The following is a 27,623-nucleotide window of genomic DNA, read 5'->3' as shown; positions in this document are numbered from 1 at the left end:
ACCCCTATCCCCCAATCCACTCCCCGGCCCCCCATCGGACAGAGCTGGGCTGAGACACCCTATCCAGAGAACACGTCCACTACGACGGGAGACCGTCAGGAGCCAGACCTAGTAGAGCTGGCCTGAGGTCTCAATATAAAGCGGGCAGGGGCGTCCGGGGACTTGGAAGGCTTTTAGTCCACACAAACCCGGACTCCAGACCGAGACTCACCAGCCTCTGAGCCGGCCATGTCGCAGAGGCCGGTCGCGGCCGGAATCCGAGCTGGGCGCGCGAGGGACGGTGTCCGGGAAGGGTCGCACGGCGCACGCACAGAACGGAGAGGGGAAGGAAAGGAGGGGTGAGAAAGGGAGGAACGGTAAAACGGCTTCTCGCTGCTGATTGGTCATCAGAGCACTTCCTCTCGCCGCGCGCGCCGAGGCGGCGGTTTGGGGGACCTTAGATACTATTCTCCTCAGGCGAGATCGCGCTGAGGGATTATCAGGTGGGTGGGTTTGACAGGGCGGGTCACCAACAGCCCCTGGTGGTCTCCCCGCGGCCTTAGCGCGGCCTTAGCGCGGCACTTCCGGTGAGATTTTCGTTTTGTATTCCTCCGCCGACTCCAACTGAGGAAATAGTGCGGCCCTCTCACCCGGTGGGCGGGGCAGCCACGTGACAATACGGGCTCCGCCTTCCCGTCTCGTTTGGTTCTGGGCTTGAAGGCTCTTTGGAGACGTAAACAACTCTGAGGAGGCGGAGTGGGTTGTCTTGTGTTGGCCATTTTATCGCCTGGGCTGGACCTGAAAAAGGGTGGTGTGGCTTCCTCGAGGTGTAGAAAGACGAGAAAAAGGTGAAGTCAAGAGAGTGCCGGCTGAGGCATCGCGGTGGTGGGTGGGCCCAGCCAAGAAAGGGGCAAAAAAAACGGGCGAATCTGAGGGAGGGGCTCGGGGGGAGGGGCGAGAACATGGCGGATTCCGGAACGCCGGCGGGCGTTGCGGCCTCTGCGCAGGGGCGGGGTGATTAGGTCATAGAGCGGCTCCCAGCATCCTCTGCGGCAGAGGAGGCGGTCCAGCCTATAAAACCGGCTGCCGGGACGCGGCCGGCACCTCATTCATTTCCACCGGCCTGTAGGCGAGCAGCTCCGGCTTCTATCATCGCCGTCCCTCCGCCGCTGCCGCCCCCGCAAGGCTTCGCTACCGCCGAAGCCTCCACCTGCGACTCGTCGCACCCGATTCTCTCCACTTCGTTCCCCGCCAACCGCAATCATTGACGCCATGTCGGGCTATTCGAGTGACCGAGACCGCGGTCGGGATCGAGGGTGAGTGTGGGAACAGACCTGTCAGGCCCGACGGGTGGGGGATGGGAGGCCGATGAGGTAATGAGGGGTGGGTAGCGATGGGAACCTATGTTTTCAACCGAATTTTTGGGTCTCATCCGTCGAAGGATTGCGCCATTTCGGTTTTTGTCCAAAGCTGACTGAAAAAATTTTCTGTTAACGGCCGTCAACCCCTCCTTTAGTTTGGGAGGGGGCTTTGGGGCCTCGACGATTAGGCCGCTGTGAGGAGAATTCTGAGGAACGTACGATTGTAAAGGGGGAGAGACGCGACGCTTCGAGGCGGGCGAAGTCGCCGCTGGTAGGCGCTTCTTTCGAGAGGCGTTTTAGGGGCCCCAGGAATTCTGTGGGAGCGGAGAGGGCCGCCTTCAAAGCCATGGGTGCGGCGGGGGCAGGACGGTGGCCGGCGCCACGGGATTCGGCCATGTGGCGGGGCCGCGGGTACAAAATGCCGCTGCCGGACATGGCGGCGCCTTTGTTACCCCGCCCGGCGGAGGAGCTCAAAATGGCAGCGGCGAGAAAATGTGGCGCAGAGAGAAATGCGAGACAAAGGGGGAAGCGCCGCCCCAGCGGGAACGCCGCCCGGCCGACTCCGCCCGGGCCGCGACTCCTCCCCCGGTAGTCGCCGGCTCCTCCTCCTCTTTTTTTTTTTTTTAGTTATATAATTTTGCTACCGGGATCGGGAGCCCTTCCGCGGGATTTCGATTGGCTTTCTTAAGTGTCCCAGAGACCCCCCCCATCGTCCACGTTCTGCTCTCCTTGCTTGTTCTGCCCCGTTATTCATGAAAACCAAAGCTGCTTGGCTTGAAAACAGCTGGTAAAGAATATCACCGCTAAGCCCTTCCCTTCTTGTATTGTCTCTCCCAGATACTTAATTCCTGAGCTCCTGGGAAAGACTGGTAGCCACAAGCTGTAGTCTACCCATGTAATCTAAGCTTTTGGCCTTTGGGCAGCCAGTTTCCGACCAGATAAATCCTGGGCTATTGACTTGGCTTCTGTAGTGTGTACTTAGGGCAACGGGAAATGAAACCTGGAGTGCTAAGGACAGCGCTCTATCTCACAACTACAAGTCTTTTGTTGATCTTTAGGGTGTGCCAAGCGGGGATGTTGGGTTGCTCTGTAGACTTTTGAAAGCGTGAGGTTTTCTTACTTGTTTTGTTTTTAATTTCAGGTTTGGTGCACCTCGATTTGGAGGAAGTAGGGCAGGGCCTCTATCAGGAAAGAAGTTTGGAAACCCTGGGGAGAAACTAGTTAAAAAGAAGTGGAATCTTGACGAGCTGCCCAAATTTGAGAAGAATTTTTATCAAGAACATCCTGATTTGGCCAGGCGCACAGCGGTGAGTAATTTCATGTAGCTTCATCAAGCTTAAACTAAAAAATAGTGAATCAAAATCAGGAAAAAAAATGTTTTCCAAATGACCAAATTGTAGGAAATTCATGCTTAATTTGTTGGGGAAGAAGTGTTACTTTTGGAAACAGATGGCTTTGAATTTTTCTACTTAGGATGATTGTGTATTACACAATAGGCGTTTTGTGTGTTAAATGAGGTTTTTATATGTGGATCCAGATTTAAAATGGCCATGTTGAAGTACCTAATCATTTATAAACTTAGGGGTTTACTAGTTGCATATTTAAGTTAGGGGAACTGTCAAAAGATTTAACTAAATTGTTTGTTTTGTAGCAAGAGGTAGAGACATACAGAAGAAGCAAGGAAATTACAGTTAGAGGTCACAACTGCCCAAAGCCAGTTCTGAATTTTTATGAAGCAAACTTTCCTGGTAAGTGCTAGTTTTGAGTTTTCTTTCTTTTTAAAAAATGCCCTTCTTTCTCTTGGCATTACTAATTTTTCTAAATTGCTACTAATTGCAGCAAACATCATGGATGTGATTGCAAGACAGAACTTTACTGAACCCACTGCTATTCAAGCTCAGGGATGGCCAGTTGCCCTAAGTGGATTGGATATGGTTGGAGTAGCACAGACTGGATCTGGGAAAACATTGTCTGTAAGTTTGGAGAACTTTTGAGATGTTTGGAGGGAATAGATTGGGAATAAAAAGAAACCAGAAATATTTTTTAATTTACCTATGTTCTCTGTTACCCCTTAAATAGTATTTGCTGCCTGCCATTGTCCACATCAATCATCAGCCGTTCCTAGAGAGAGGTGATGGACCTATTGTAAGTAGATTTTTTCGATTTTTAGCCAGAAGTTTAGTGTGGAGATATTGTAGAATATATAACAAAAGACACAATTTGTGATTTTATGTAGAGATACTAATTATCTTACTTGGTTTAGTTGGATATTGTCATTTGTTGGTATAATAGTTTAAAAGTAGGCTTCAGGATTCTGCTAAAAGCTGCTCTACTTTTTTGTTCCTCTTTCTTTAGTGCTTGGTGCTGGCACCAACTCGGGAACTGGCCCAGCAGGTGCAGCAAGTGGCTGCTGAGTACTGTAGAGCATGCCGATTGAAGTCTACTTGCATCTATGGTGGTGCTCCCAAGGGACCACAAATACGAGATTTGGAGAGAGGTACGTAACAAAAGATTCTTTTTGTCACTGATGCTATGAAAAGTTCTAGACGTCTTAGTCTATGTGTTTAATTGAAGGTGTGGAAATCTGCATTGCAACACCTGGAAGACTGATTGACTTTTTGGAGTGTGGAAAAACAAATCTGAGACGAACTACCTACCTTGTCCTTGATGAAGCAGATAGAATGCTTGATATGGGCTTCGAACCCCAAATAAGAAAGATTGTGGATCAGATAAGAGTAAGTGCCCATACATATATTTTTTCAAACTTAGCTCTAAGTTTATTCTTAGAATACAAGATTGGTGTGTTTTTTTTGTGTGTGTGTGTGTGTGTGTTTTAATTCAAAATTCTTTAGCCTGACAGGCAAACCCTAATGTGGAGTGCAACTTGGCCAAAAGAAGTAAGACAGCTTGCTGAAGATTTCCTGAAAGACTATATTCATATAAACATTGGTGCACTGGAACTGAGTGCAAACCACAACATTCTTCAGATTGTGGACGTGTGTCATGATGTAGAAAAGGATGAAAAGTAAGTTATGTCTTATACAAAAAGAACTGTGTAAATTCAGTTCCTGTTTTATAGGTTATCTTAAAAGTGACTTTCAGGTGTGTGTAACCTGAATATGTTAATTTAAAATTAGCCTGTCAGTATTTCTAAAAATTCTTGCTTCATTCAAATAATTGGCTATCACTACAGAATCCCTTTAGGAAATGGTGTCCTGTGGTTTAAAGGCAAAGGGGTATAATTGCTTGATAAGTGATTACTAATCAGGTGTCTGGTCTGCCTTTTTATTTGTAGCCATTTACATTGACCATAAATTTATGGTCACATCGTGGACTTCTTTTAAAATTGACCATATTTTTTTTTTTCTTTCAAGACTTATTCGTCTGATGGAAGAGATCATGAGTGAGAAGGAGAATAAAACCATTGTCTTTGTTGAAACCAAAAGGAGATGTGATGAACTTACTAGAAAAATGAGGAGAGACGGGTATGTGGGCTTCTTCCATTGGAGCAGATGTATTAGAGCTGAGTTTAGGGGAAGGACAAACTTAGATCAGGAGTGATAGATTTGAGTTTTGTGGATGAGAGTCATCTTGTAGGTAAAACTGTATAACTTTATTTCAGGGGAAATTGGAGGGATCTGTGACCCCCAGAATGGTTAGGTGTTAAACTAAAATCTATCAGGTTTTATATTCGAGTGTACTAATATAACCTCTCTAATTTAGGTGGCCTGCCATGGGTATTCATGGTGACAAGAGTCAACAGGAACGTGATTGGGTTCTAAATGGTAAGTATTTCAAATGAAGATCCCCTCCCCACAGCCTAGGATTTTGCTCAGATTAGTGATCATATATATACCTTGTTTTGCAGAATTCAAACATGGAAAAGCTCCTATTCTGATTGCTACAGATGTGGCTTCCAGAGGGCTAGGTTAGTACAAACTCGAATTCATGGCTTAGTTTTCCGGAAGATCTCCATACAATTTTTAAAGAAAGTTTATTGCTTTCTTTAACCTCTGCATTTTTCTAAGTTTTTTTTCATATAAAGGTGCAGTCTTTGTGGCAAGGCCTAGGCATGACAATCGGAGGACTCGAGGGGGATGGAGGACTAGTGATCGGCTGGCTGCTTCCAGTCGATTAGAGAGGTGAAAAACTGAAAGTGTGCCAGTAATCTTCAAAAGGCAGAACATACCACCTCTGCCGCATAAACTGTTCTCTCCGGGGGAAAAAAATGGAAGTTATCCTCACAGTCACTGCCGTGGTATTTCTTCTGTCCCATGCTTTGCATGACTGCCATGGTACTGCATTGTTTCAGACTGTTTACTGTGATCTGTGAGTCTTTGAGTTTCAGTGAGTTTGCTGAAATGTCGAAGATATATTTCCAAACTTCAATGTTCAATGACATTTTTGTTCAAGTTTGAAATGGAGAGAGCAGCTTTAAAAGGTACTAAAAGCCTTTTACAAATTGGTGAGTACTGGCACATGAGCCTCTAGAGCAGGAACAACTTCCCACACTTAGTCAGTGGGAAAATAAAACTGCTTTGAAAGTTCCTCCCTCACCTACACAGTAGTCGTCATGTCGAGACCTGCCAGAGAGAGAGACATTCTCAAGTGAATCCTGGCTTCTTGGAAGTGCTTGCCTAGACGAGACACAGTGCATAAAAACAACTTTTTGGGGACAGGTATGTTTTTCTTGCAGCTGCAGTTGTAAGGTCTTGGCAAGACAAGCAGTGTGGCCAGAATTTTGAACTTCTGATGAGTGTGTAATGCAAAGGACCATGTACATTTTTGTCTAAAGGTCCTAAAAATGAGCACATGAAGAGGTTGCTGTGAACCTTTTAAGTGGCCCTACTGCACAGAAGCATTCAGATGTCACTTGATGACCTATACGGGGACTTGCTGATTTGGGAATGTGTTAGGGAATACACATATATCCTTTTGACAGGTTCTATCATTGGGTGGGCAATAACACACATGAAGTGTGCTTTTTTTTTCCCCCTCTTTTTTCTTCCCCAACCTCAATGGTATTCCTACAGGGAACGGATAACCATTTTAACTATTTTTTGCAGCCCATACCTTCTTGGGAATACAAATGTCTAACTTTTTATTTTTGGTCTGGCTGTTGTGGTGTGCAAAACTCCATACATTGCTATTTTGCCACACTGCAACACCTTACAGATGTGGAAGATGTGAAATTTGTCATCAATTATGACTACCCTAACTCCTCAGAGGATTATATTCATCGAATTGGAAGAACTGCTCGCAGTACCAAAACAGGCACAGCATACACTTTCTTTACACCTAATAACATAAAGCAAGTGAGCGACCTTATCTCTGTGCTTCGTGAAGCTAATCAAGCAATTAATCCCAAGTTGCTTCAGTTGGTTGAAGACAGAGGTTCAGGTAAGACTAATCTTCATTAAGAAATAAATATTGGTGGTTTTGGGTTTCATAATTGTCTACAAACCCATTTTTAAAAGGGATTGGCAGGTGAATGAAACGGGTGTGACACAAGTTGAGAAAGTGATCCTCGTCTATAGTGAGAGGTACCTAGTTCCTTCTGTGTTAGAAATTATTTGTGCCACAAATAATCAGCTTGCAATTGTTTTTTCTTAACAGGTCGTTCCAGGGGTAGAGGAGGCATGAAGGATGACCGTCGGGACAGATATTCTGCAGGCAAAAGGGGTGGATTTAATACCTTTAGAGACAGGGAAAATTATGACAGAGGTTACTCTAGTCTGCTTAAGAGAGATTTTGGGGCAAAGACCCAGAATGGTGTTTACAGTGCTGCAAATTACACCAATGGGAGCTTTGGAAGTAATTTTGTGTCAGCTGGGTTACAGACCAGTTTTAGGACTGGTAATCCAACAGGGACTTACCAGAATGGTTATGATAGCACTCAGCAATATGGAAGTAATGTTCCAAATATGCACAATGGTATGAACCAACAGGCATATGCATATCCTGCTACTGCAGCTGCACCTATGATTGGTTATCCCATGCCAACAGGATATTCTCAATAAGACTTTAGAAGTATATGTAAATGTCTGTTTTTCATAATTGCTCTTTATATTGTGTGTTATCAGACAAGATAGTTATTTAAGAAACATGGGAAATGCAGAAATGACTGCAGTGCAGCAGTAATTATGGTGCACTTTTTCGCTATTTAAGTTGGATATTTCTCTACATTCCTGAAACAATTTTTAGGTTTTTTTTGTACTAGAAAATGCAGGCAGTGTTTTCACAAAGTAAATGTACAGTGATTTGAAATACAATGAATGAAGGCAATGCATGGCCTTCCAATAAAAAATATTTGAAGACTGAATTAAGTGGAAATTGTACTTTATTTTACATATATAATGTCATGTAAAACTGCTTAGGTGGTCTGTTGGTTTTGTTTTTTTGTTTTGTTTTTTTTTTTGTTTTTTTAATCAAAAACTAAACTGCTTTTCATAATTTAGTTTTGGGAAGTGGGGAGATCAGAAGGCCTTTGCAGTGATCTATTTATATTGCAAGAATTAAAGTGAGATTTAGGTTAATTTATAATTCTAGGCTAAATTGCGTAATGGCTTTCTGTCAGTACCTCCCCAACATAATGTGAGTCATTTAGTAGCCTATTTGTTAGAATGGTGAAATGAGATATTAAAGTAGATAGGAAATAATCAACTGAATAGCCCCACCTTCAAACTGGTTAGTGTGGGAACATGTATGACTGTTCCTTTTGCAAAATTTATTTAATAGCTTCAAAAACTTGCTTTTTCGAAGATTATATTCATGCTCTTGTCTATTGTGAATTACTGGAATGTTGAGCAAAGCTAAGACTACATCTTTAAAGATAAGGTTGGCAGGAGCTGTTTTAATTTGTTTTCTTAGTGCAGATTCTAGTCTTCACAGGCTCCCGGGGACTCTTAATTGCAGTCACACTGGGAATCATTGAATGTCTTTCCAATAATCCAGGGAACTCTCTACAGCACTTCAAACTAAGGTCTACTCATCTTTTGAACACACACAAAAAAATCCTCATCAAAGTTAATGGTTAACCAAGAGGAAGTAACATAACCAAAAGCACAGTGACTATAGTACAAGTCTTGTTAGTGTCAACATGGGTTTATTGCTAGAAAGAACCAGGAACTAGCTTTAGCTCACCAATATTTCTTAGTACTTTATTTCAATAATGGCTAGAAGTAGGTCTGATTGTCTACCCAGAAAGTGGTATTTATGTTCTTGCCAGGAGAGAAGTCTTATGATATTTAAATTCTGATTATTAAACAGGCTTTAATTGGTGTTAATGCCTTATCCTTGAAATCGATTTGGAGGGGGGTGGAGTGGTATTTTTAGGACTAATACATTGAAAACTGATCAACCTCTAACAGTTTTCAATAGCATGATAGGTCAAATTCGTAATGACAACTCTTAAGCTTTCGGGGTAGGTTGGAGTATCTATTACATATTTTACTGTTTAATGTCTAATGTGGGGCCTTTAAATTTGTAAACAATGATTGTGGGGCTGTGGGAAACATTTACCTATTTACCTTTGAAGTAAGTTTTAAAAGACAGTCCACTTTTTAGCATGTGTGTTGTGTCCAGCCTGTGGTTGTCTTTAATAAATGTTTTTTTTTTCTCCCCATTCGCTCTCTGATTTATTTGCGTGTAGGCCTCTTTGGTTCGTTTCTTGAGTGTGGGCAACGTACATTAATAGTGCCCAGCTTTGCAGTTAATGTAATTGCCTTCTAGCAATTGTTTCCATTTTCTAGTTTCTCTTTTTATAAACTTACACACTTGCTGTATGGAATGATTTTCTGAGGTCCCTACAGCACTATAGTGATGAAAAATTTTAGCTGTTCTATTACCCTCCTCCGAAAACTGCCCCAGTTGAATCTAGTAGTTAGTTCATTTCACCTGAATTTCTCAAGGTTTTCCTAACCAAACTTGAACCTGGAAGACAGGAATCATGGGTTTGGGGATGAACCATTTTCATTTTTTACACTTTCTGGGCAATTTTCTTATGGGCTTTTACTTATAAAATGGATATTTTTAAATTAACAGGCCTGCTAGGCAATCCTGGGTTGTCAAGTTTTATTGCATGTTTTGATGAAACCTAAAGGGAACCTCTGGTAAAACAACTTACTATTGGTTCTCACTTGTACGAATGCATTCACATGCAGGGCTTATTTAAAACATTGAGTCCCTCAGGTTAAGGTTCCCAAGTGGTGCAGATGGTACTGGCCCAGCACTGTCCCTTGAGACAGTAAAGTGACCCTACCTCCCCAGTTACAACCCCATTCACATCCAGGAGAGAACTGAGAGGTAGGCACGCTGGTGGTACATTTGGAAGATCTGGGTTTCTAAACCACCACAAAGTACTAGAAAGGGAACCAAAGTTTATTTTCATTAGCACTTAAGATGTTCTCCACATCACCTTCTCAATCTTGAGTATTTTCACGTCTGATACGCAAGAGAATGGAGAAGGAAAGTGAAGCTGATGCAGCTGCGGCTACCGCACGATAGTGAACGGTAGATGGGAATGCCCTCTATCTGCTGATGAGGACGGATGGAAACAATGGCTGGGGGACCAAGTGAGGCGGGCCTGTCTCTGCCTCGGCGAGCGAGGTAGGCCCCGGGCGGCCGCAGCCGGGATCCTGACGCGCTTCCGTGGGCGGGGCCAGCTGCACGCAAGCTCACTTCCGACGCGGCTGCGAAGTTGGTTTCCGGGTTCTTAGGGTTGCGGCTGTTTGTAGGGGTTGCCAGCTAATAAGACTGTGTACTTTAACTCCCGAGGGCGATGCGCTCTGGGGCAGCTGTCAGGTCCTGCCAGAAAGTGTGCAGATGCCTGCTGTCTGGTTTTGGGGGTCGAGTAGATGGGGGCCAGCCGGAGCCGTTGACGGAAGGGAGTAGCCTCCTTGGAGGGCCCCCGAGTTCGCACGCGGAACTGCCCGGGGGGAGCGAACCAAGCGAAGCCCCAGAGTCTGGAGAGGGGAGCGAAACGCTGGTAGAGATCTGTCAGAGAAGGCATTTCCTCAATGGCACCCAGCGGCGGGTTAGCCGAGATTCTCTCCTGAGCGGGTGCCACGCCGGCTTTGGCCCCTTGGGCTTTGAGTTGCGGAAGAACCTGGTGGCAGAATGGTGGTCCTCCGTGGTGGTGTTCAGGGAACAGGTCTTTCCGGTAGACGCCCTCCACCATGAGTCGGGCCCTTCGCTGCCCGGGGACAATGCCTTCAGGTTAGTTGCCGCAGAAACTCTACGCGAAATCCTGCAAGACAAAGAACTGAGTAAGGAACAGCTAGTAGCATTTCTTGAGAACTTATTAAAAACTTCTGGGAAACTGCGGGAGAACCTTCTTCACGGTATGCTTCATGATTTCATGCTTCAAAATAGGTGTTGGGGTGGATAGGCAATCTCGCGCGATTCCGCGAATTGCAACTGGCCCTTCACTCACGTGGAAAGGAAGTTACGTGGTTCTCAACTTTTTGAAGTAGTTGGGTGTGTTGACAGTGCTTCTGCGCTGGAGAAAACTGGTCCATGTAATCCTTACTGTTACTTAAAGAATCTGACCGAAGGACCAACCTGGTAATGCTCTCCATTTCACAGAGCAACCCTTATCATTTTACAGTTAATTGAGCAGCCCTAGAATTAGGACCTAAATTAAAGCCTGTATTTCAATCATTTGTTCATCGTTACTAAAATGCTTGTAAATACTTCCACAGTCACCCCTCAGTTTAACACAAAATCAACATTTTTCTAAAGCAAAAAGAAAATGCCCTTCCCAGGTTTTTCTGATCTACAATCTTGTTTCGAGAGTCATGTAGGCAAAATAGGACTAATCAAGCTTTATAAGTGTTTTTTGAGTGGATAAACAAACTTATAGGGGACCGTTTGCCTTTAAAGTCAAATAGAACATGATTGCAGAGATGCTGAAAACAAAACAACTCAGGTTCTTTAAAGGACCAACTTGCAGCCACAGCATCTCATCTTTTTTTTTATTTTAATATATTTTATTGAATTTTTACAGAGAGGAAGGGAAAGGGATAGAGAGCCAGAAATATCGATGAGAGAGAAACATCCACCAGCTGCCTTCGGCACACCCCCTACTGGGGATGTGCCCAAAACCAGGGTACATGCCCTTGACCGGAATCGAACCTGGGACCCTTCAGTCCACAGGCCGTCGCTTTATCCACTGAGCCAAACCGATTAGGATCACAGCATCTCATCTTTGCAAAATGCTATCCTTGCCATTTTTCATTAAGTGGTACTATAATTTAAAATAACCAATGTCCATGGTTCTCTGAAAATCAGTACCTAAATTATAAATTGTTAAAGATTTCCTTAAGGGAATAAATCAAATGGAAACAAATGAATAAATGTGATAATTTTTATTTACATTATTTTATTCCATGATGGTTTTACTTTGGGGGAGTTAAACCCCTGCTCATTACCATGTCCCAAAACAAATCAATCTTTTCTTCCTTATTAGAAAATGAAACTTAGCTCTCTTAGATGCCCACCCATCAAAGCATCTATGTTGTGCCAGACTTTTTGTTGCCTGTAGGAAACTTTATCTATTTGCCAAATCCTTTGGTAATCTAGTGTTTTTAGCTTAGAGTCACCTGGTTTGCCATTGCTTTCTATTTCCAATAACCTTTCTTTCCTTTTCTTTTGTTTTGTTTTAATATATTGATTTCAGAGAGGGAGAGAGAGAGACAGAAACATCAGTGATGAGAGAGAATCATTGATCGGCTGCCTCCTGCACATCCCCCACTGAGGATCCAGCCTGCAACCCTGAAATTGCCCTGTGCATGTGCCCTGACCAGGAATTGAACCTTTACCTTGTGGTTCATAGGTTGATGCTCAACCACTGAGTCACACCGGCTGGGCACCCTTCCTTTCTTTATTATTAGTATTTTAAAATTCTTGGCCATTATGTCTTCAAATATTTTTACTCATTCTCTTCTGCCTTTCTGTAATAATTACACATATTTTAGTTAAACACAATCCCATTTTAAAGTCCATGTCCAGTAACACATGTATCTGTTTCTACTATCTGTTTTTCTCTGGGCTTTTGGTCATTTGGACTTCCCTGATATTCTAGGTAAGTTGTGAAAATTGTAGAGATAAATTGAGGCTTTGAGTAGTGTTTCCTTCCTTCTGGAGGGGTTTACTTTTGCTTTTCGGAGGCAGCTAGAGTGGGAGCATATCTTCTTAATAACAATCCAGGATTAAGTTTATTTGGAGGCTGGGCTTCTGTCTTCAGTCATCTCTGCCCCTAGAGTTTATGCAGTGTCCCTAGTGAAAGGTGGGGCTATTTACACAGGGCCCCTCCTTGATGAACCAGGAACTATAATTTTGTGTATATACTAGAGGCCCGGTGCAGGACATTCACGCACTAGGGCAGGGGTTCTCAGCCTGGCCTGCGCCCTCTCGAAGTCCAGGACCCCTTGGGGGATGTCCACTTGCTGGCTTAGGCTTGCTCCTCGGCTTAGGGGTCCTTAGCGCTGCTGCAGAGATGGGAGAAGGGAGAGAGAGATAGAAACATCAATGATGAGGGAGAATCATTGATTGGCTGCCTCCTGCACACCCCCTACTGGGAATCAAGCCCGCAACCTGGGCATGTGCCCTTGACCAGAATCGAACACGGGACCCTTCAGTTCACAGGCCAACGCTCTATCCACTGAACCAAACCGGCTAGGGCAGGAACTATAATTTTTGTACTTTTCAATCACATAAAATTTCAGGAAACTCTGCTCAGCTCTGCTACTTGAGAATTGGAAAAGTAGCACTGAATGTTGGATTCTCTATGCTCTTTCCTTTTCTCCAAAATTTGGACCCTCAGGTCCTTACTGCCTTGATAGTTCTCCTGTGTCTTTTTAAAAAATATATATTGTGCCCTTGCCTGGAATCGAACCCGGTACCCTTCAATCCACAGGCCAACGCTCTAGCCACTGAAGCAAACCAGCTAGGGCATTCTCCCGTGTCTTTAATCAGATTTTTTATTTATTTTTTTTTTTAAGTTTCTGGACCAGCTATCACTAAGCTAGTGGGAATCTCAAGTAACTTTTGAACACATTCCTGTCATTTAGTGGGATATAACCTTTTATATAACTAGCATAGACAACTACAAAGAAATTTTGAACTTAGGTTTACTCTAAGTAGGAATGTTGGAATTATAACTCTGAGGCTATTTTATATATATTATAGAATAAAGCAAATAGATTAATGTTGTTAGAAACCAAGATTTTCTCAGTAATAGAAAATATGCAAATATAAAAAAATACAATAAATTTTGTAATGCTAAATTTGAATTGCCAATATCAGTATGAACTCAGGATTTAAAAAAAAAAAAATTTCCTAACTTTCTTCATTGAAAGGACCTAGAAGCAATGACAATAGCAATGAGTACACCTAATATCCAATATTTGGTTTTTGAAATAAACCAGTGCTTGGAGAAATGGCTGATTCCAGGTCCGGGGCAGGGAAAGTACAAGGTGAGTTTGGGACATTTTATGGTGCTAGAAAGCAATGAATTACTTGAAAACTTGTCAAAAGGACACATGTTGGCTTGAAGGAGACTCCCACTGGCTAAATTTGAGACGAATTGAACATTAAATATTGATGGTAATGGATCATAACATGTTAAATTTAAACCATAGTGTTAATGAAAGAAGTAAATAATTGAGGCTGCTGTTGGAGGGTAAAGTGGAGAAAATTTATGTGTTTTTTTTTTAATACTTATATTTTATTTTATTTTTCTTTAATTTAATCTTTATTGTTCAGATTATTACAGTTGTTCCTCTTTTTCCCTCCCATAGCTCCCCTCCACCTAGTTCCCATCCCACCCTCTTCCCTTACCTCCCCCTCACTGTCCTCATCCATAGGTGTACAATTTTTGTCCAGTCTCTTTCTGCACCCCCCACACCTCTTTTTTTTTTTCCCCCACACCTCTTTACCCCTGAGAGTTGTCAGTCCACTCCCTTTCTATGCCCCTGATTCTATTATATTCACTAGTTTATTCTGTACATCAGATTTTTAATTCACTTGATTTTTAGATTCACTTGTTGATACATATGTATTTGTTGTTCATAATTTTTATCTTTACCTTTTTCTTCTTCCTCTTCTTAGAGAATACCTTTCAGCATTTCATATAATACTGGTTTGGTGTTGATGAACTCCTTTAGCTTTTTCTTATCTGTGAAGCTCTTTAGCTGACCTTCAATTCTGAATGTCAGCTTGGCTGGGTAGAGTACCCTTGGTTGTAGGTTCTTGCTATTCATCACTTTGACTATTTCTTGCCACTCCCGTCTGGCCTGCATAGTTTCTGTTGAGAAATCAGCTGACAATCATATGAGTGCTCCCTTGTAGGTAATTAACTGTTTTTCTCTTGCTGCTTTTTAATATTCTCTCTGTCTTTTGCTCTTGGCATTTTAATTATGATGTGTCTTGGTGTGGTCCTCTTTGGATTCCTTTTGTTTGGGGTTCTGTGCACTTCCTGGACTTGTAAGTCTATTTCTTTCACCAGGTGGGGGAAGTTTTCAGTCATTATTTCTTCAAATAGATTTTCAGTATCTTGTTCTCTCTCTTCTTCCGGCACCCCCATAATTCGGATGTTGGTATGCTTGAAGTTGTCCCAGAGGCTTCTTACACTATCTTCAAATTTTTGGATTCTTTTTTCTTTTAGCTTTTCCAGTTGAGTGGTTTTTGCTTCTTTGTATTTCAAATCTTTGACTTGATTCTTGCGTTCCTCTAGTTTGCTGTTGGGTGTCTGTATAATATTTTTTATTTTAGTCAGTGTATGTTTAATTTCTAGTTGGTCCTTTTCCATATCCTCGAGGGTCTCACTAAATTTATCGGCCTTTTCTAGGAAATTCTTGAAAAACCTTATAACCATGGTTTTGAACTCTATCTCCAGTCTTTTGCTTTCCTCCATTTCTTTGGTTTTTGATCTGTTTCTTGGTCTCCACATTTTCGCTGCTTCCCTGAGTTGGTAGGGTAGCTTTGTGTGCTAATTGTCCTATATGGGCCAGTGGCTCGGCCTCCCCAGTTACCTGAGGTGGACACTCTTGGTGCACCCCTTTGTGGACTGTGTGTACAGCCTTGTTGTAGTTAAGTCTTGATTGTTGTTGGTATCAGTGAGAGGAGTTGACCTCCAGGCCAATTGGCTGTGAGGATCAGCTGTGTCTACGCTGGGAGACAGCCTTATTCGACTAGACTTGCAAAATTGTAAAAGCCTCTGTGCTCAGCTTGGATGGGTCGGAGTTTCAGGGTGGAGCCTACAGCCTTGGCTTCCCGTCGGCCCCGCCCTATGAAGTTCCTGGGTCTCAGTGTCCCTCGGTACTCCCTGCAAGCACCTCTGAGAGAAAGGCACCCTGGAGTTTCACCTGCTGCCAAACAGTCTAGTCTCTCCCCCAATGAATCTGGATTCCCAGATTCTCGCCCGGAACTGGGGTTCAGTGCAGTCAGAACTGGGTTCAACGCAGTCCGGAGCTTTTGTCTCCTTCCCACTAGGGCAACTCAGCGGCACAGTCAATAGTCTGTCCTCTGTGCGCATTCACGTGCGCGCCTCTGGAGCTCTGCCTTTTGCCGCTCCCCTGAGTTTCCGCCTTACAGCCCAGATTCCCCCAGTATGAGCCTGGGTCCCCAGGGTCTCACCCGGAACTGGGGTTCAGTGCAGTCGGAGCTGGGGTTCAGCGCAGTCCGGAGCTTTTATCTTCTTCCCGCTAGAGAACGCCAGCCAGGCACTCAGCCACCCCGTCCTCTCCAGCTCCGCCCTCTCTGTACGCGTGTCTCCGTACCTCAGGCTTTTACAGCTCTTCTGATTTTCCTTGTGGTTTTCTCTTTCCTTCTAGTTGTAGGATTTCCAGTCAGCCAGCTTTCCTGTGGTTCTGGATGATGTCCGTTTTGTCTTTTAGTTGTATTTTTGAAATTGTTGTGCGAGGCTGCAGTTTAGGTGTTTAACTATGCCGCCATCTTGGTTTCTCCTCGAGAAAATTTATGTTTTTGCCAGTACAGAAACTGCAATAAATGTAGAAGGAAAGATTGATTAGAAAAATCACCATGCTATGATTTTATAATCCCCAAAGGTATAATTGATTCAAGCAAGGATCATCAGTAGATTCTAAAATATAAGTGGAAGATTATGGGGGAGCAGGGTATTGTTAGGAAATGGATTACCTTAATCAAGTAATCAAATTTGTTTCATTAATAGGATAATTTGATATTTTGTTCCCCCTGTTAAGATCCACTATGACTAAGACATTCACATCGACTATGTAGTATTATTTCTGCTAAAAATAATTAACCCAAATTAAATCATAAGGAAGCAATAAGACAAATTGCTAATATGAGATAATCTATGATTGGCTTGGACTCAAAAGTCAATGTCATTAAAAGCAAAGTTAGAGAGGGAGGAGTCAGGGGAAATGTTCTAGATTCAAAGAGATTAAAGAGACCTGGTCAAAATGGTGTTTGAACCTTAGGGAGAAGGAGAACAGCAATAAATGACATGTTGGGTGATAATTGGGACAAAATAAAGATATTGACCATATGTTAGGTGAAATTATGGTATTATGATTAATTTTATGGTATAAAATTAATTTTATGGTAACAGAAAATTAGGAGATGAATGCTGAAATGTTTTTGGGGTGAACAAAAAAAGTTTGGTAAAATGTTGATAATTGGTGAATGATGGTAAAAGGTTTACAGATATTGGTTTCTTGTACTTTTTCAACTTCCTTGTAGATTTGAAAATCTTCAAACTGAAAAGTTAGGGGAAAGCTACCTAAAATTAAGTGGTAATTAAGATCTGCCTTAATAAATTGTTCCACGCTACTTGTACTGTTGTGTTAGCATTAATATATTATCAATTTGTCTGTGAATTGACCAAAATGATATGGGTTTCTTTAGAATAGATTTATATGATATGGGTTTCTTTAGAATAGATGATTGGTTTACCTTTTGACAGGTGCCTTGGAGCGCTATGTTAATTGCTTGGATCTGGTAAACAAGAGGCTGCCTTATGGCCTGGCTCAGATTGGAGTGTGTTTTCATCCTGCTTCTGATACTAAGCAGACACCTAATGGCGTTAAAAGGTACAGAAAAATGGCTTGTGTTTAAATAGTCAAGAACCAGTCATTTTCACTTTGAAATAGATTATATAACTTTCAAATAAGTAACTATTTGATATTTCTGATATTCAAAGAATCGGTGAGACGACGGAAGCTTCACTGGTATGGTTTACTTCAGCAAGAACTGCCAGCCAGTGGCTTGATTTCTGGTTACGTCATCGACTCCTGTGGTGGAGAAAGGTAGGACAATAATTACCCTATTTCAGTAGTTAATCAGTATGTTGTCTTAACGTGTCTGAGGTAATATTTATCGTTATTAAATGGAAAAAAAATTTTTTTTTTAATAAATGAAAATTTTTGATGGAGCTATGTTATATTTATAAGATACAGCTATATTAAATCAACAAATACGAATAAAAAACTCTAATGATTTTCATTGTTCCTTCTAACAAAGTTTCTTTGGTAAAGACATTTGTTAATATTCCTCTCTTGCTCAGAAGCCTTTGTTGATAAGCTTTTACATTCAAGGTAAAGTTCACATTCCTCACCTGGCATTCCTGGCTGATAGGAATTTGACCCTTGTCCACTCTTACGGCTTTAACTTTTATTCCCTATCTCCACGAACTCTCCATATTAGTCAAAATGGTTCTATAATTTGTAATCAAGTTTTAGTATATGCTGAATACGAAAGAGTTGAAGTAAGCATTTCTGTCTCCCCATTTCTCCAACTCTTAAAATCCCCAAAACACCAACCTAAATTAAGTGGAATAATCACAAACAATCAAGTTCTTTACAAAAGGATAAGTATGGTATGTGAAACTTACTTCTTCATCTCACTTAGTTCTTGGTTGCCTTCCCCTCTTATTAAGACAAACTTTCTTTTTCAGTTTGCTGTGAGTCCATCTAACTTCAGCAGCAGTGACTGTCAGGATGAAGAGGGACGAAAAGGAAACAAACTTTACTACAATTTTCCCTGGGGAAAGGAGCCAATAGAAACCCTGTGGAATCTAGGAGATCAGGAACTTTTACACATGTATCCTGGAAATGTGTCTCAATTACATGTGTGTATTACCTTGAACTCCTAATGTATCCTTTACCCAGATTCTCTATGATCATTTTTGGACCATTTGAATGAAAATACTAGTAAGCTGCTACAGACATGTGCACATGATCTCTTAATACTTCAGTGTGTATTTCTCGAGTGGAAGGACACTCAACCTACATAACCACAATGCAACCATCAAAATGAGGAAAGTAACAGTAATCCAGGATTACCATCCAATCAGACAACCCTTCAGATGTAACCGATTATTCCAGTATGCCCTTTATAGGTTCCGGACCTTATCTAGTCACATACTTCACGCAGTTGTCGTGTATCCTTATAGTCTCCTTCAAATGAACAATTCCTTGTGTCTTTCCTTATCTTTCATAATCTTGATGTTTTTGAAGAGTACAGGCCAGTTCCTCTGTAGGATGTTCCTTAGTTTGAGTTTCTTTCATATTTCTTCAGCCACAGAAATGGTGCCGCCCATTCATTATATCACAGGAGGCTTGTGATACAAATTGGTTATTGGCAATATTAACTTTTATCACTTGGTTAACATGTTGCTAGATATTGCTGAGTTTCTCCAATGTAAAGTTGTATTTATTAATTGATGAGTAATTGATAAGTCTTTTGTGGGCAGATACTTAAAGACTATTTGATTTTGACCTACCATTTGCAGCTTCCATTGATGATTCTTGCCCAAATCAATTATTACCACAAAGGGTTGCCAAATGGTGATTTTTAAATAATTAATTTTATCATTTCTTCTAGATTTATTGGTCAGTTTATGTTCTGATTTTATAAGTCTAAAATATGTAATTTTAAAAGATAGCTCTGCTAAATGATACTTTGTTTTTGTTCTACTTTTCTGTGAAGGGCCGAGATGGACGAAAAAATGTGGTTCCTTCTGTTTTATCTATAAATGGAGATCTCGACCGAGGCATGCTGGCTTACCTCTACGATTCTTTCCAGCTAACAGAGAACTCCTTTACAAGAAAGAAAAATCTTCATAGAAAGGTGCTTTTGATATTTCAGAGATTGACTTGGGAAACAAAAAAATATATATGTTTCCCTCCTTTTTTTAATGTTAGTGTGCTTAGTTTCTAACATAAAGTCTGAAAAATAATTTTATTTTAGTGCAAGTAATTTGAGTATTTTTCAGTTTGTTTTAGAATCTGGCTGCAGGAATAATAAGCAGGTGCTCACAGAATAGAACAAGATATTCCTATTGGGTAATCCCAAAGGCATTTCTGTTTCATCTTAGGGAGTTAGACAGCTATCTCTGATTTTTAGCCTCTAAGCCTTTCCATTGATAGCTTCCATTTGCCTCAGAAGCTGAGGGTTAAGTAAGAGTAAATAAGACAGACGAGGTCAAAACTGTGGTATTGACCTCTGCTTCCGGTCTGTTCTGAGTGGCTGATCACTGGATCATGGGGATTAGATATGGGATGGGTTAAGGGAAAGGCTTATTTTAGGACAAACAATTTTTTGGTGGGGGAGGGGAGGATGGACTGAAAATCAAGAGGCAGAAGGAATTAATGCTATAGGAAAGGAAAGAAATTACTATGTAGGAAAGGAAAGAAATTACTAAAGAGTAAGGTTTGGGGAGTCAATGAGGGGAAAAGGGACATCTGTAATACTTTCAACAATAAAGATGAATTTTTTTTAAAGAAGTAAAATTTTGGAAGAAACAGGAAGAGTCAAGACAGAATCAAGAGTATAGGTGGAGGGATTTGAAAAGGAGTTAGTTGAAACAGGGAGGAAAGAAATAATGGTATAAATATAAATAGGCTACCAGGACTGGTTAGCCTTTGCAGGAAGTTTTGCTGATACACTGTATTTTCTTAGGAAATTAGGAGGCAAGTATTAGCTTAAAATGTGGAGGAGTAGGGATTTAAGTGGCAAGAGTTTAGAATAGTCATATTCCCCTTGAATGTGAAAGGCAGCTGTCCCAAATCAAAGTTTTAACATGTTGAGTGTTCAACTGGATTTGGAAATCGTGAGTTTGTAGCACCACTCTGTGTAGTTCAGTGATTGATTATGCAGTGCTCAGTTAACCTGTGGCCATAGAGAAAGTCAGATTATAGAACTGCTCTGGGGGATGGGAGTTATAGGGTGTCTGTAACATACAAACAAGGTGGATCCTTTCTCTTATACCCCACATCAAACCATCAGCAAAACCTATTTGACTTTGCCTTCAAGATATATCCTGAATCTGATCATTTCTTCCCACCTCCACTCTTTCTAAGTGGTAAGTCCATATGACCCCAGCTGAGTGGGAAAACAAGGATGCCAGGAGGCATTTTGACTGACAAAAAATGGAGTTGTCAGAAAATGGGAGAGTTATCAGGTGAACTCATTTCTGCAGAACATCTGGAGAAATCCATGAGCAGCTGGATATACACAACTGAAGACATCGTTACAGGATTTTGTACGGCCCCAGCTAGCTTCCATTTTCACACAGAAAATTTTACCATTCAAGAAGCCCATGTTTGTTAGTGCTTGTATTTTACTTACATAAGATGTCTTATTCTCCCACCCCTTTCATTTGCTTTAGGTACTTAAGCTTCACCCTTGTCTAGCCCCTATTAAGGTTGCTTTGGATATGGGAAAAGGCCCAACAGTGGAACTAAGGCAGGTGGGTTAACTGAGTTCTGATGTCATGATTTTAATTGTAACCATTATTTCAAGTAAATGAGGAGTTTGCCATTTAGAATTTTATTTTGATTCAATTCTTTTTCTTCAAGTAGGACACTTTTGGTTGTCACAGTGGGGAAGGGGTGCTATTGGAATCGATCTAATGGAGGCCAGGGATACTTCTAAACATATGTCAGCAGAGCCGAATGGGAGAAATCCTACTCTAATGTTTTAGCTCTAGATTGTTAAGGGTGTTTACAAAACAAACCACTTTTTTTTGTGTGTGTGTGTGTTGTTTTTTTTCCACTGGAGGATATTTTTTTCCATTATTTTTTCAGGGAGGGGGAAAGGGAGAGAGGAAAGGAAGGAGGAGGGAGGAAGAGGAAGAAAGAGAAACATTGATGTGAGAGAGACACATTGACTGGTTGCCTCCCGAACCCGCAACCCAGGTATATGCCTTTGACCAGAAATTGAACAGGAGACTTTTGGGTGGTTGGCCGACGCTCCAACCACTAAAAAACACTGGCCAGGGCAGGGGCGTTTAAAATTTTGCTTCATTTTGCTTCACCATTGCTTGTTAAGAAAACAGTAAATTACTATGTCATTGACTCATTATTACGTCTGTATTTCCAGTCAGGCTTTTGTCTCCAGCATTCCACTGTAACTAAACAATCATCTTTTCTTTTCGAGGCGTTTTCTTTAGTTTGCTCCAAGAATACTACTCTCGAAGTTGTCCTCATACTTCTCTGGGGGCTTCTCCGCAGTTTCCTTTCCTGGCTCGCTCTTCTCTTCCTGACATGATAGTAAAAGCTTCAGGCTCAGTTTCCCAACTCAAATGAGTTTAGAGTGGACACAGATAGCCCTTTGGACTTACATTTTTCTCTGATAAAACCTATTTTGGTTTTATTTGTGTTTTGAATGATGATGATAGAAATTCTTATATTTGGTATAAGTTTTCTCTCAGAAGACTTGCATTTAATATTCAGCTCTGCAGAGCTTAATTTCTTTATTTTCAGAGAAAGTATACAATTTTTAAGTGTACAATATATAAATGATAAGCAATATTATCACATAATTAAGGGAATTTATGCCCATTTTTAAGATTGAAAAAGGTGACTTGTGGTTTCAAAAAAATAGAGTAATCACTCTAGCTACTTTTATTTCATGTTTGAATTTTTTTGTCCAGGTTTGTCAAGGGCTGTTTAATGAATTACTAGAAAGTGGAATTTCTGTGTGGCCTGGTTATTTGGAAACTGCACAATCCTCATTGGAACAACTTTATTCAAAGTAAGAATTGTCTTCCTTTCGTTAAAACAGTATTTTTTTCAGAGTTGTTTTTTTTAGATGTTCCTTTTTTATTTTATGACTAACAGATCTCCTTTCTAAATATATCTTTATATAATGTAACTTGAAAGTATTCCTAGTTTTTCCATTTACAGAACCACATGCCCATAGTTAATTGCTACAGCAGGAAACACTCTTCATCAGGCATACTTGAGTACATACTATGTGCATCTTCAAGACTTAATGTCATGAAGTATGTATACCTGAGTTTATCGATTTATCAGGATTGGAATTATGTACACTGGATGCATTTATTGAATCGAGTGCCTTTTCCTTACTGGTGTTGTGGTTTATTTTGAGGCTGAGTGGAAAATAATTCCCTCCCAGAGGACAGAAAACTAGTCTCCTCAGTGAATGGCACCTCTGTTTACCAGGTCGATCAAGATTAAAACCTGGGTGTCATCCTTAGCTCCTCCCTCTTCCGTATTCTCCACATTCATTTAGTCACTAAATGTTGTCCCCTGCTTCTTAAATAGATTTCAAATGCACATCTCTCCAACTTCACTGCTACTAACCAAGTGAAGGTCACCAATATCTCTTGCCTGGATTATTGAAGTAATCTCCTAATTGACCTTTCTGTCTCTAGTTTTAAAACTTCTGTTTGTTAATAAAGGAATTCATTCTTCCCTCTGGGTTTATTTTGTTATTTTATGTAGCTTTTTGTGTTGAATACATATCTTTTGGGTGAAAAGTTGTCAAACTTGGTGTTTTGCTCCTTAGTTCTCTAATAACTGGTTAAAAGCCACCTTTCAGATGATGTAAAAAGAAAGTAGGTTGCTATGGGTAAGATAAACCAAAATGAAGGGATGGTATTTAAACTTTCCAGTCCTCACGGTTCTAGAATTATATCCTTTGAGTCATGTGGACGTTATCAAGTTATAGTTGTTCTTGATACAGTAAAGGCTTTATTGTTTTAGGATATTTTTATCCAAATATTTATTAAGCACCTAGTGTGTTTTCTGTTCTTTGATATAGCAGTAAAAAAGGCAGAGAAGTTTCCTGTCCTTATGCAGCTTATGTTCTAGTGGGATAAATAGACAATAAACAAGTAAGTAGATAAGTAAGATAATGTTGATAAGAGTCCAACAAAGCAAAGAAACAATGAGATAGTGTGACTGGCTAAAAAGCTGTTAGCCTACAAAGTTACATATCAAGCATGATTTTGGTATGATATATTGTGCACTGGACTTTTATTATGGTAGCATTATAAGAGACTTTCATCTAAAATAATTTTCTTGGACTGCATTAAAGTACCAAAAGGTGGAGGTTATTCTGAGGTTTACCTATAATATCATCCCAAATGGTATTTTGATTATTTCAGATTTTATTTTCTTTTTATGACTTTCAGCTATTACAATGAGTCAGAAACTTTCTGAAAATTTTACTTTGAATGTGATTCAGAAACTTGAAAAAAGTGGTTTTCGTCTAGCCCTCCAGCCCTGCTTTGAATTTCATGACTCTGAAAGTGGCATGAGTTCTAAAGTAATTAAAGCTGCTAATGTGGTGCATTTACAATTTATGTTTGTGTGCATGTATTTCGTTTAACTACCTTTTTTTCTTAGATATGATGAAATGAGTATCCTCTTCACAGTTTTGATTACTGATGCTACTTTGGAGAATGGATTAATACATCTGAGAAGTAGAGACACCACTATGAAGGAAATGATGCATATATCCAAAGTAAAAGACTTTTTAACCAAGTATATATCATCAGCTAAGAATGTATAAATTTCAATATTGGTGTAATAAATATTTGTGTTTTTTAATTTGGGTGTCATATTAATTTATTGAAATTGGTTGTTAGCTCTCTTATCCTATAGGTTCATTCTCTCTCTCAGAATTGAATTATTATTGGGTTTTTTACTGTTTGGATTTTATTACATCCCCAGGATGTAGTTTATTTAACCTGTTCCTCTAGATTGGAAATTGAATCCAGAGGCTTGATCAGCTTTTAAGTTCAATTTTTGTAGCCGGATTATTTAGGTTGTTGTATTCTCCCATCAGGAGTCAGTAATGTCTGGTTGTTTATTTTGTGGGGATGCTAGCAGTCATTGATCAATGCCTAGATCAGTCAGTTCTTTAGAGATGGCAAAGTGGTGATATTCTGATTCTGTCTTCTTTTGTTGGCTAGAATCCTACCCTATATAATAAAAGGCTAATATGCAAATTGATTGAACGGCAGAACGACAGGTCGCTCTGACGTGCACTGCCCACCAGGGGGCATACACTCAACGCAGGAGCTGCCCCCTGGTAGTCAGTGCGCTCCCATAGCGGGAGCAACGCTCAACCAGAAGCCCTGATCCAGGCTCATAGTTGGCGAGTGCAGCAGCAGTGGCGTGAGCCTCTTCTGCTCTCGTGGCAGCGCTAAGGGGAGCGGGCCTAAGCCGTCAGTTCGACATCCTCTGAGGGCTCCAGGACTGAGAGAGGGCACCCTCCAAGTGCATGAATCTTGTGCACCGGGCCTCTAGTAATTCTATAAAGGAAAATGTTTCATCTACTGTTTGCTTAGTGGTGTGGAAAAGGTTTGGGATAAATATTGGATTCATCACTTCTAAAGTTAATCTTTTGGATGCTAAATTGGATGCCTTTTCAGTGTTTAGAGCTAGCAAACATATCTGTGTGTATGTGTATTTCCCCACAAATTAAAAAATTCATAATGGCTGAAACCGGTTTGGCTCAGTGGATAGAGCGTCAGCCTGCGGACTGAAAGGTCCCAGGTTCGATTCCGGTCAAGGGCATGTACCTTGGTTGCGGGCACATCCCCAGTAGGGGGTGTGCAGGAGGCAGCTGATCAATGTTTCTCTCTCAACGATGTTTCTAACTCTATCTCTCTCCTTTCCTCTCTGTAAAAAATCAATAAAATATATATTTAAAAAAAATAATAATAAAATAAAAAATTCATAATGAATTCACACTGATATTTTCTTTCTTTCTTTTTTTTTTTAAATTCTCACCTGAGGATATTATTCCATTGATTTTTAGAGAGAATTGAAGAGAGAGGGAAAGACAGAAATATGGATGTGAGAGAAACACCTTGATTGGTTGCCTCCTGCACGTGCCCCAACCAGGGCCAGGGCTGGGGAGGAGCCTGCAACCACAGTATGTTACTGGAATCAAACCCAGGACTCTTTGGTCCGCAGGCCGGTGCTCTATCCACTGAGCCAAACCGGCTAAGGCCACACTGATATTTTCAATTCGAATTCAGGATTGCAAAATGTGGGTGTTTTTTAATCAACTTTACTAATACATAATTTACATACAATAAATTGACCTATTTTAAAGGTACAAATACAGGTTTTGAGAAATGTGTATCCACTACCATAATGACAATATAGAACATTTCCATCACTGAAAAAAAGTCCCTTCGTGCCCCGTTAGGACTTTAGGATTTTTGCTTAACTCTTCTATCATACATTGTATCTCCTCTCATGGCAAGAATCCCAGTTCTCAAGAATATTGAGGATACTGGAATGCCATGCCATGCTCATTTGCTTTGTCTCATCGTAATCACAGCAGTCTCAGAATTAAAAGACCAATATTACCACCATATTATCTATCTAAAATTTTCAATTTTATTTTTGTAGTTTGGGGTTCAATACATTGTTTTAATATAACTATGAGAGATTTAAAAGTTTATTTTTTACAAGTGATTTTTCTGAAGAAAATCTTAGTTCTCCCCAAAGGTACCTTTATTCAGGTACTTCGTCTTAGGGACTTCAGCCTTCACAGGAGGGTTGTATTCATGGTCTCTGATCATAGAATGCTATAATGGGCAACATAGAACCACTTTGGAAAATAGTGTGGCTTTGTCTGCTTAGACTGGAGATAAACATAGCCCATGACCCATTTGTACATACACTGAGTGGCCAGATTATTATGATCTCTGAATGCATAATAATCTGGCCACTCAGTGTATATCCTATATAATAAAAGGCTAATATGCAAATTGTCCCCTTGACCAGGAGTTCGACCAGCAAGCAGGCTGGCCAACCGCCCATGTCCCCTCCCCCTGGCCAGGCTGGCCAGACCCCACCCATGCACAAATTCATGCACTGGGCCTCTAATACACACACACACACTGAATGGCCAGATTATTATGCGTTCAGAGATGATAATAATCTGGCCACTCAGTGTATATTTAACATGATTGTATGTGCATGGGAACCAGGAGACATGGCCCTAGCATAAGAGTAGTCTTAGCCCCATTTTTTGTCTTATTAAACAATATATTTTTTTATTGATTTCAGAGGGGAGAGGGAGAGAGAGAGAGAGAGAGAGAGAGAAACATCAATGATGAGAGAGAATCATTGATCAGCTGCCTCCTACACGCCCCCCTACTGGGGATTGAGCCTGAAACCCAGGCATGTACCCTGATGAGGAATCAAACCATGACTTCCTGATTCACAGGTCAACGCTCAACCACTGAGCCACGCCAGCCAGGCATAGCCCCATTATTTGTACTAGCCCCAAACTCACAACCACCTAAATATCCCATAAAAGAGTAGTTAAGTTGGGGAGGTGGGGGTTGTGATTGGGAAGAGACCTGCCAAGGGTTTCTGGGCTGTTGGTGACATTTCATCACTAGTGTTCACTTGATATAATTTATTAAACTGCATATATATTTTTATTCATCTCCATATAATGTGTGCTGTATTTCACAACAAAAAAAATATTGAAAGAATTGGTGGATTTGAAAAAGAATCAAAGTGAAACTTCTAGACATGAAAAAAAGTAGATACTGAAATGAAAATCCAGTAGGTTCTCCTCTTCCTTTCCTTCTTCCCTTCCTACACAATTCAGTCCAGAAGCCATGGTGGGTGGCACATGGCAGGGGTTGCTGATGTCTGTGCAGGGCTGAGGTGGAGCTGGGGGAAAGAGGGGTTTTGAGGACTACATGAGGATAAGTACATGAACCACTGAAGTACCTGGAACCTGCTATGTGCTCAACACATGATCATTATTGTCCTTATAGTTGTTATAAAGGAAATGTTGACAGATGGCATACCAGCCACCTCCGTGTCCTGTGTCACATCCTCTGGGCCTCACCTCTGACTCCAGCTGCATCTGCGACTTCACTCATTTTGTGTTGACAGTTGCATGCTTCAAGTGTACAACACATACCACTCATTTTCTGCCCTGGGGCTTCCCAGTGTCCTGGGTGAGACACTACTGGAAGACTGCTTGGAATGCCCACAGGCATAGCCC

General features: G+C 41.1%; 3 protein-coding genes across 8 annotated transcripts in view; 2 read left to right on the top strand and 1 right to left on the bottom strand.

The window, feature by feature from the left end:
• The window catches only part of CEP95 (centrosomal protein 95), a 39,912-nt gene extending 39,505 nt beyond the window's left edge, over window positions 1-407 (bottom strand). For 3 of the 4 annotated variants that reach the window (XM_008149414.3, XM_028157358.2, XM_028157359.2), the window contains exon 1: window positions 212-407. In XM_008149414.3, coding sequence (XP_008147636.1) covers window positions 212-230 — 19 coding nt within the window. In that variant the 5' untranslated portion in view covers window positions 231-407. The remainder of the gene's footprint in view (window positions 1-211) is intronic. The other variant, XM_054709610.1, reaches the window with a different exon arrangement.
• A 667-nt stretch (window positions 408-1,074) lies between these two features.
• DDX5 (DEAD-box helicase 5) lies at window positions 1,075-7,662 on the top strand. 2 transcript variants are annotated; one of them, XM_008149415.3, is made up of 13 exons: window positions 1,075-1,295; window positions 2,482-2,647; window positions 2,992-3,088; window positions 3,180-3,313; window positions 3,420-3,485; window positions 3,696-3,837; window positions 3,915-4,075; window positions 4,193-4,365; window positions 4,715-4,825; window positions 5,064-5,125; window positions 5,209-5,268; window positions 6,516-6,740; window positions 6,957-7,662. In XM_008149415.3, exons 1-13 carry the CDS (start codon window positions 1,252-1,254, stop codon window positions 7,358-7,360), a joined length of 1,845 nt encoding a protein of 614 aa, XP_008147637.1. In that variant the 5' UTR covers window positions 1,075-1,251; the 3' UTR covers window positions 7,361-7,662. The 2 variants fall into 2 exon arrangements, with proteins under 2 accessions (XP_008147637.1, XP_054564891.1); XM_054708916.1 differs by lacking the exon at window positions 6,516-6,740 and having other exon boundaries at window positions 1,170-1,295.
• A 2,296-nt stretch (window positions 7,663-9,958) lies between these two features.
• Window positions 9,959-24,155, top strand: POLG2 (DNA polymerase gamma 2, accessory subunit). Of its 2 annotated transcripts, XM_008149417.3 has the most exons (8): window positions 9,959-10,681; window positions 17,290-17,416; window positions 17,527-17,632; window positions 18,280-18,453; window positions 19,314-19,454; window positions 20,995-21,075; window positions 22,261-22,361; window positions 23,981-24,155. In XM_008149417.3, the coding sequence occupies exons 1-8, from the start codon at window positions 10,120-10,122 to the stop codon at window positions 24,144-24,146; spliced, it is 1,458 nt and encodes a 485-aa protein (XP_008147639.2). In that variant the 5' UTR covers window positions 9,959-10,119; the 3' UTR covers window positions 24,147-24,155. The 2 variants fall into 2 exon arrangements, with proteins under 2 accessions (XP_008147639.2, XP_028013169.2); XM_028157368.2 differs by lacking the exon at window positions 20,995-21,075.
• Window positions 24,156-27,623: the final 3,468 nt, after the last annotated feature.

The sequence above is a fragment of the Eptesicus fuscus genome, chromosome 20 (genome assembly GCF_027574615.1).
Source record: "Eptesicus fuscus isolate TK198812 chromosome 20, DD_ASM_mEF_20220401, whole genome shotgun sequence".
NCBI classification, from domain to species: Eukaryota; Metazoa; Chordata; class Mammalia; order Chiroptera; family Vespertilionidae; genus Eptesicus; species Eptesicus fuscus.
Note: the sequence above shows the minus strand (reverse complement) of the source record. Positions and strands in the feature narration are given on the sequence as shown.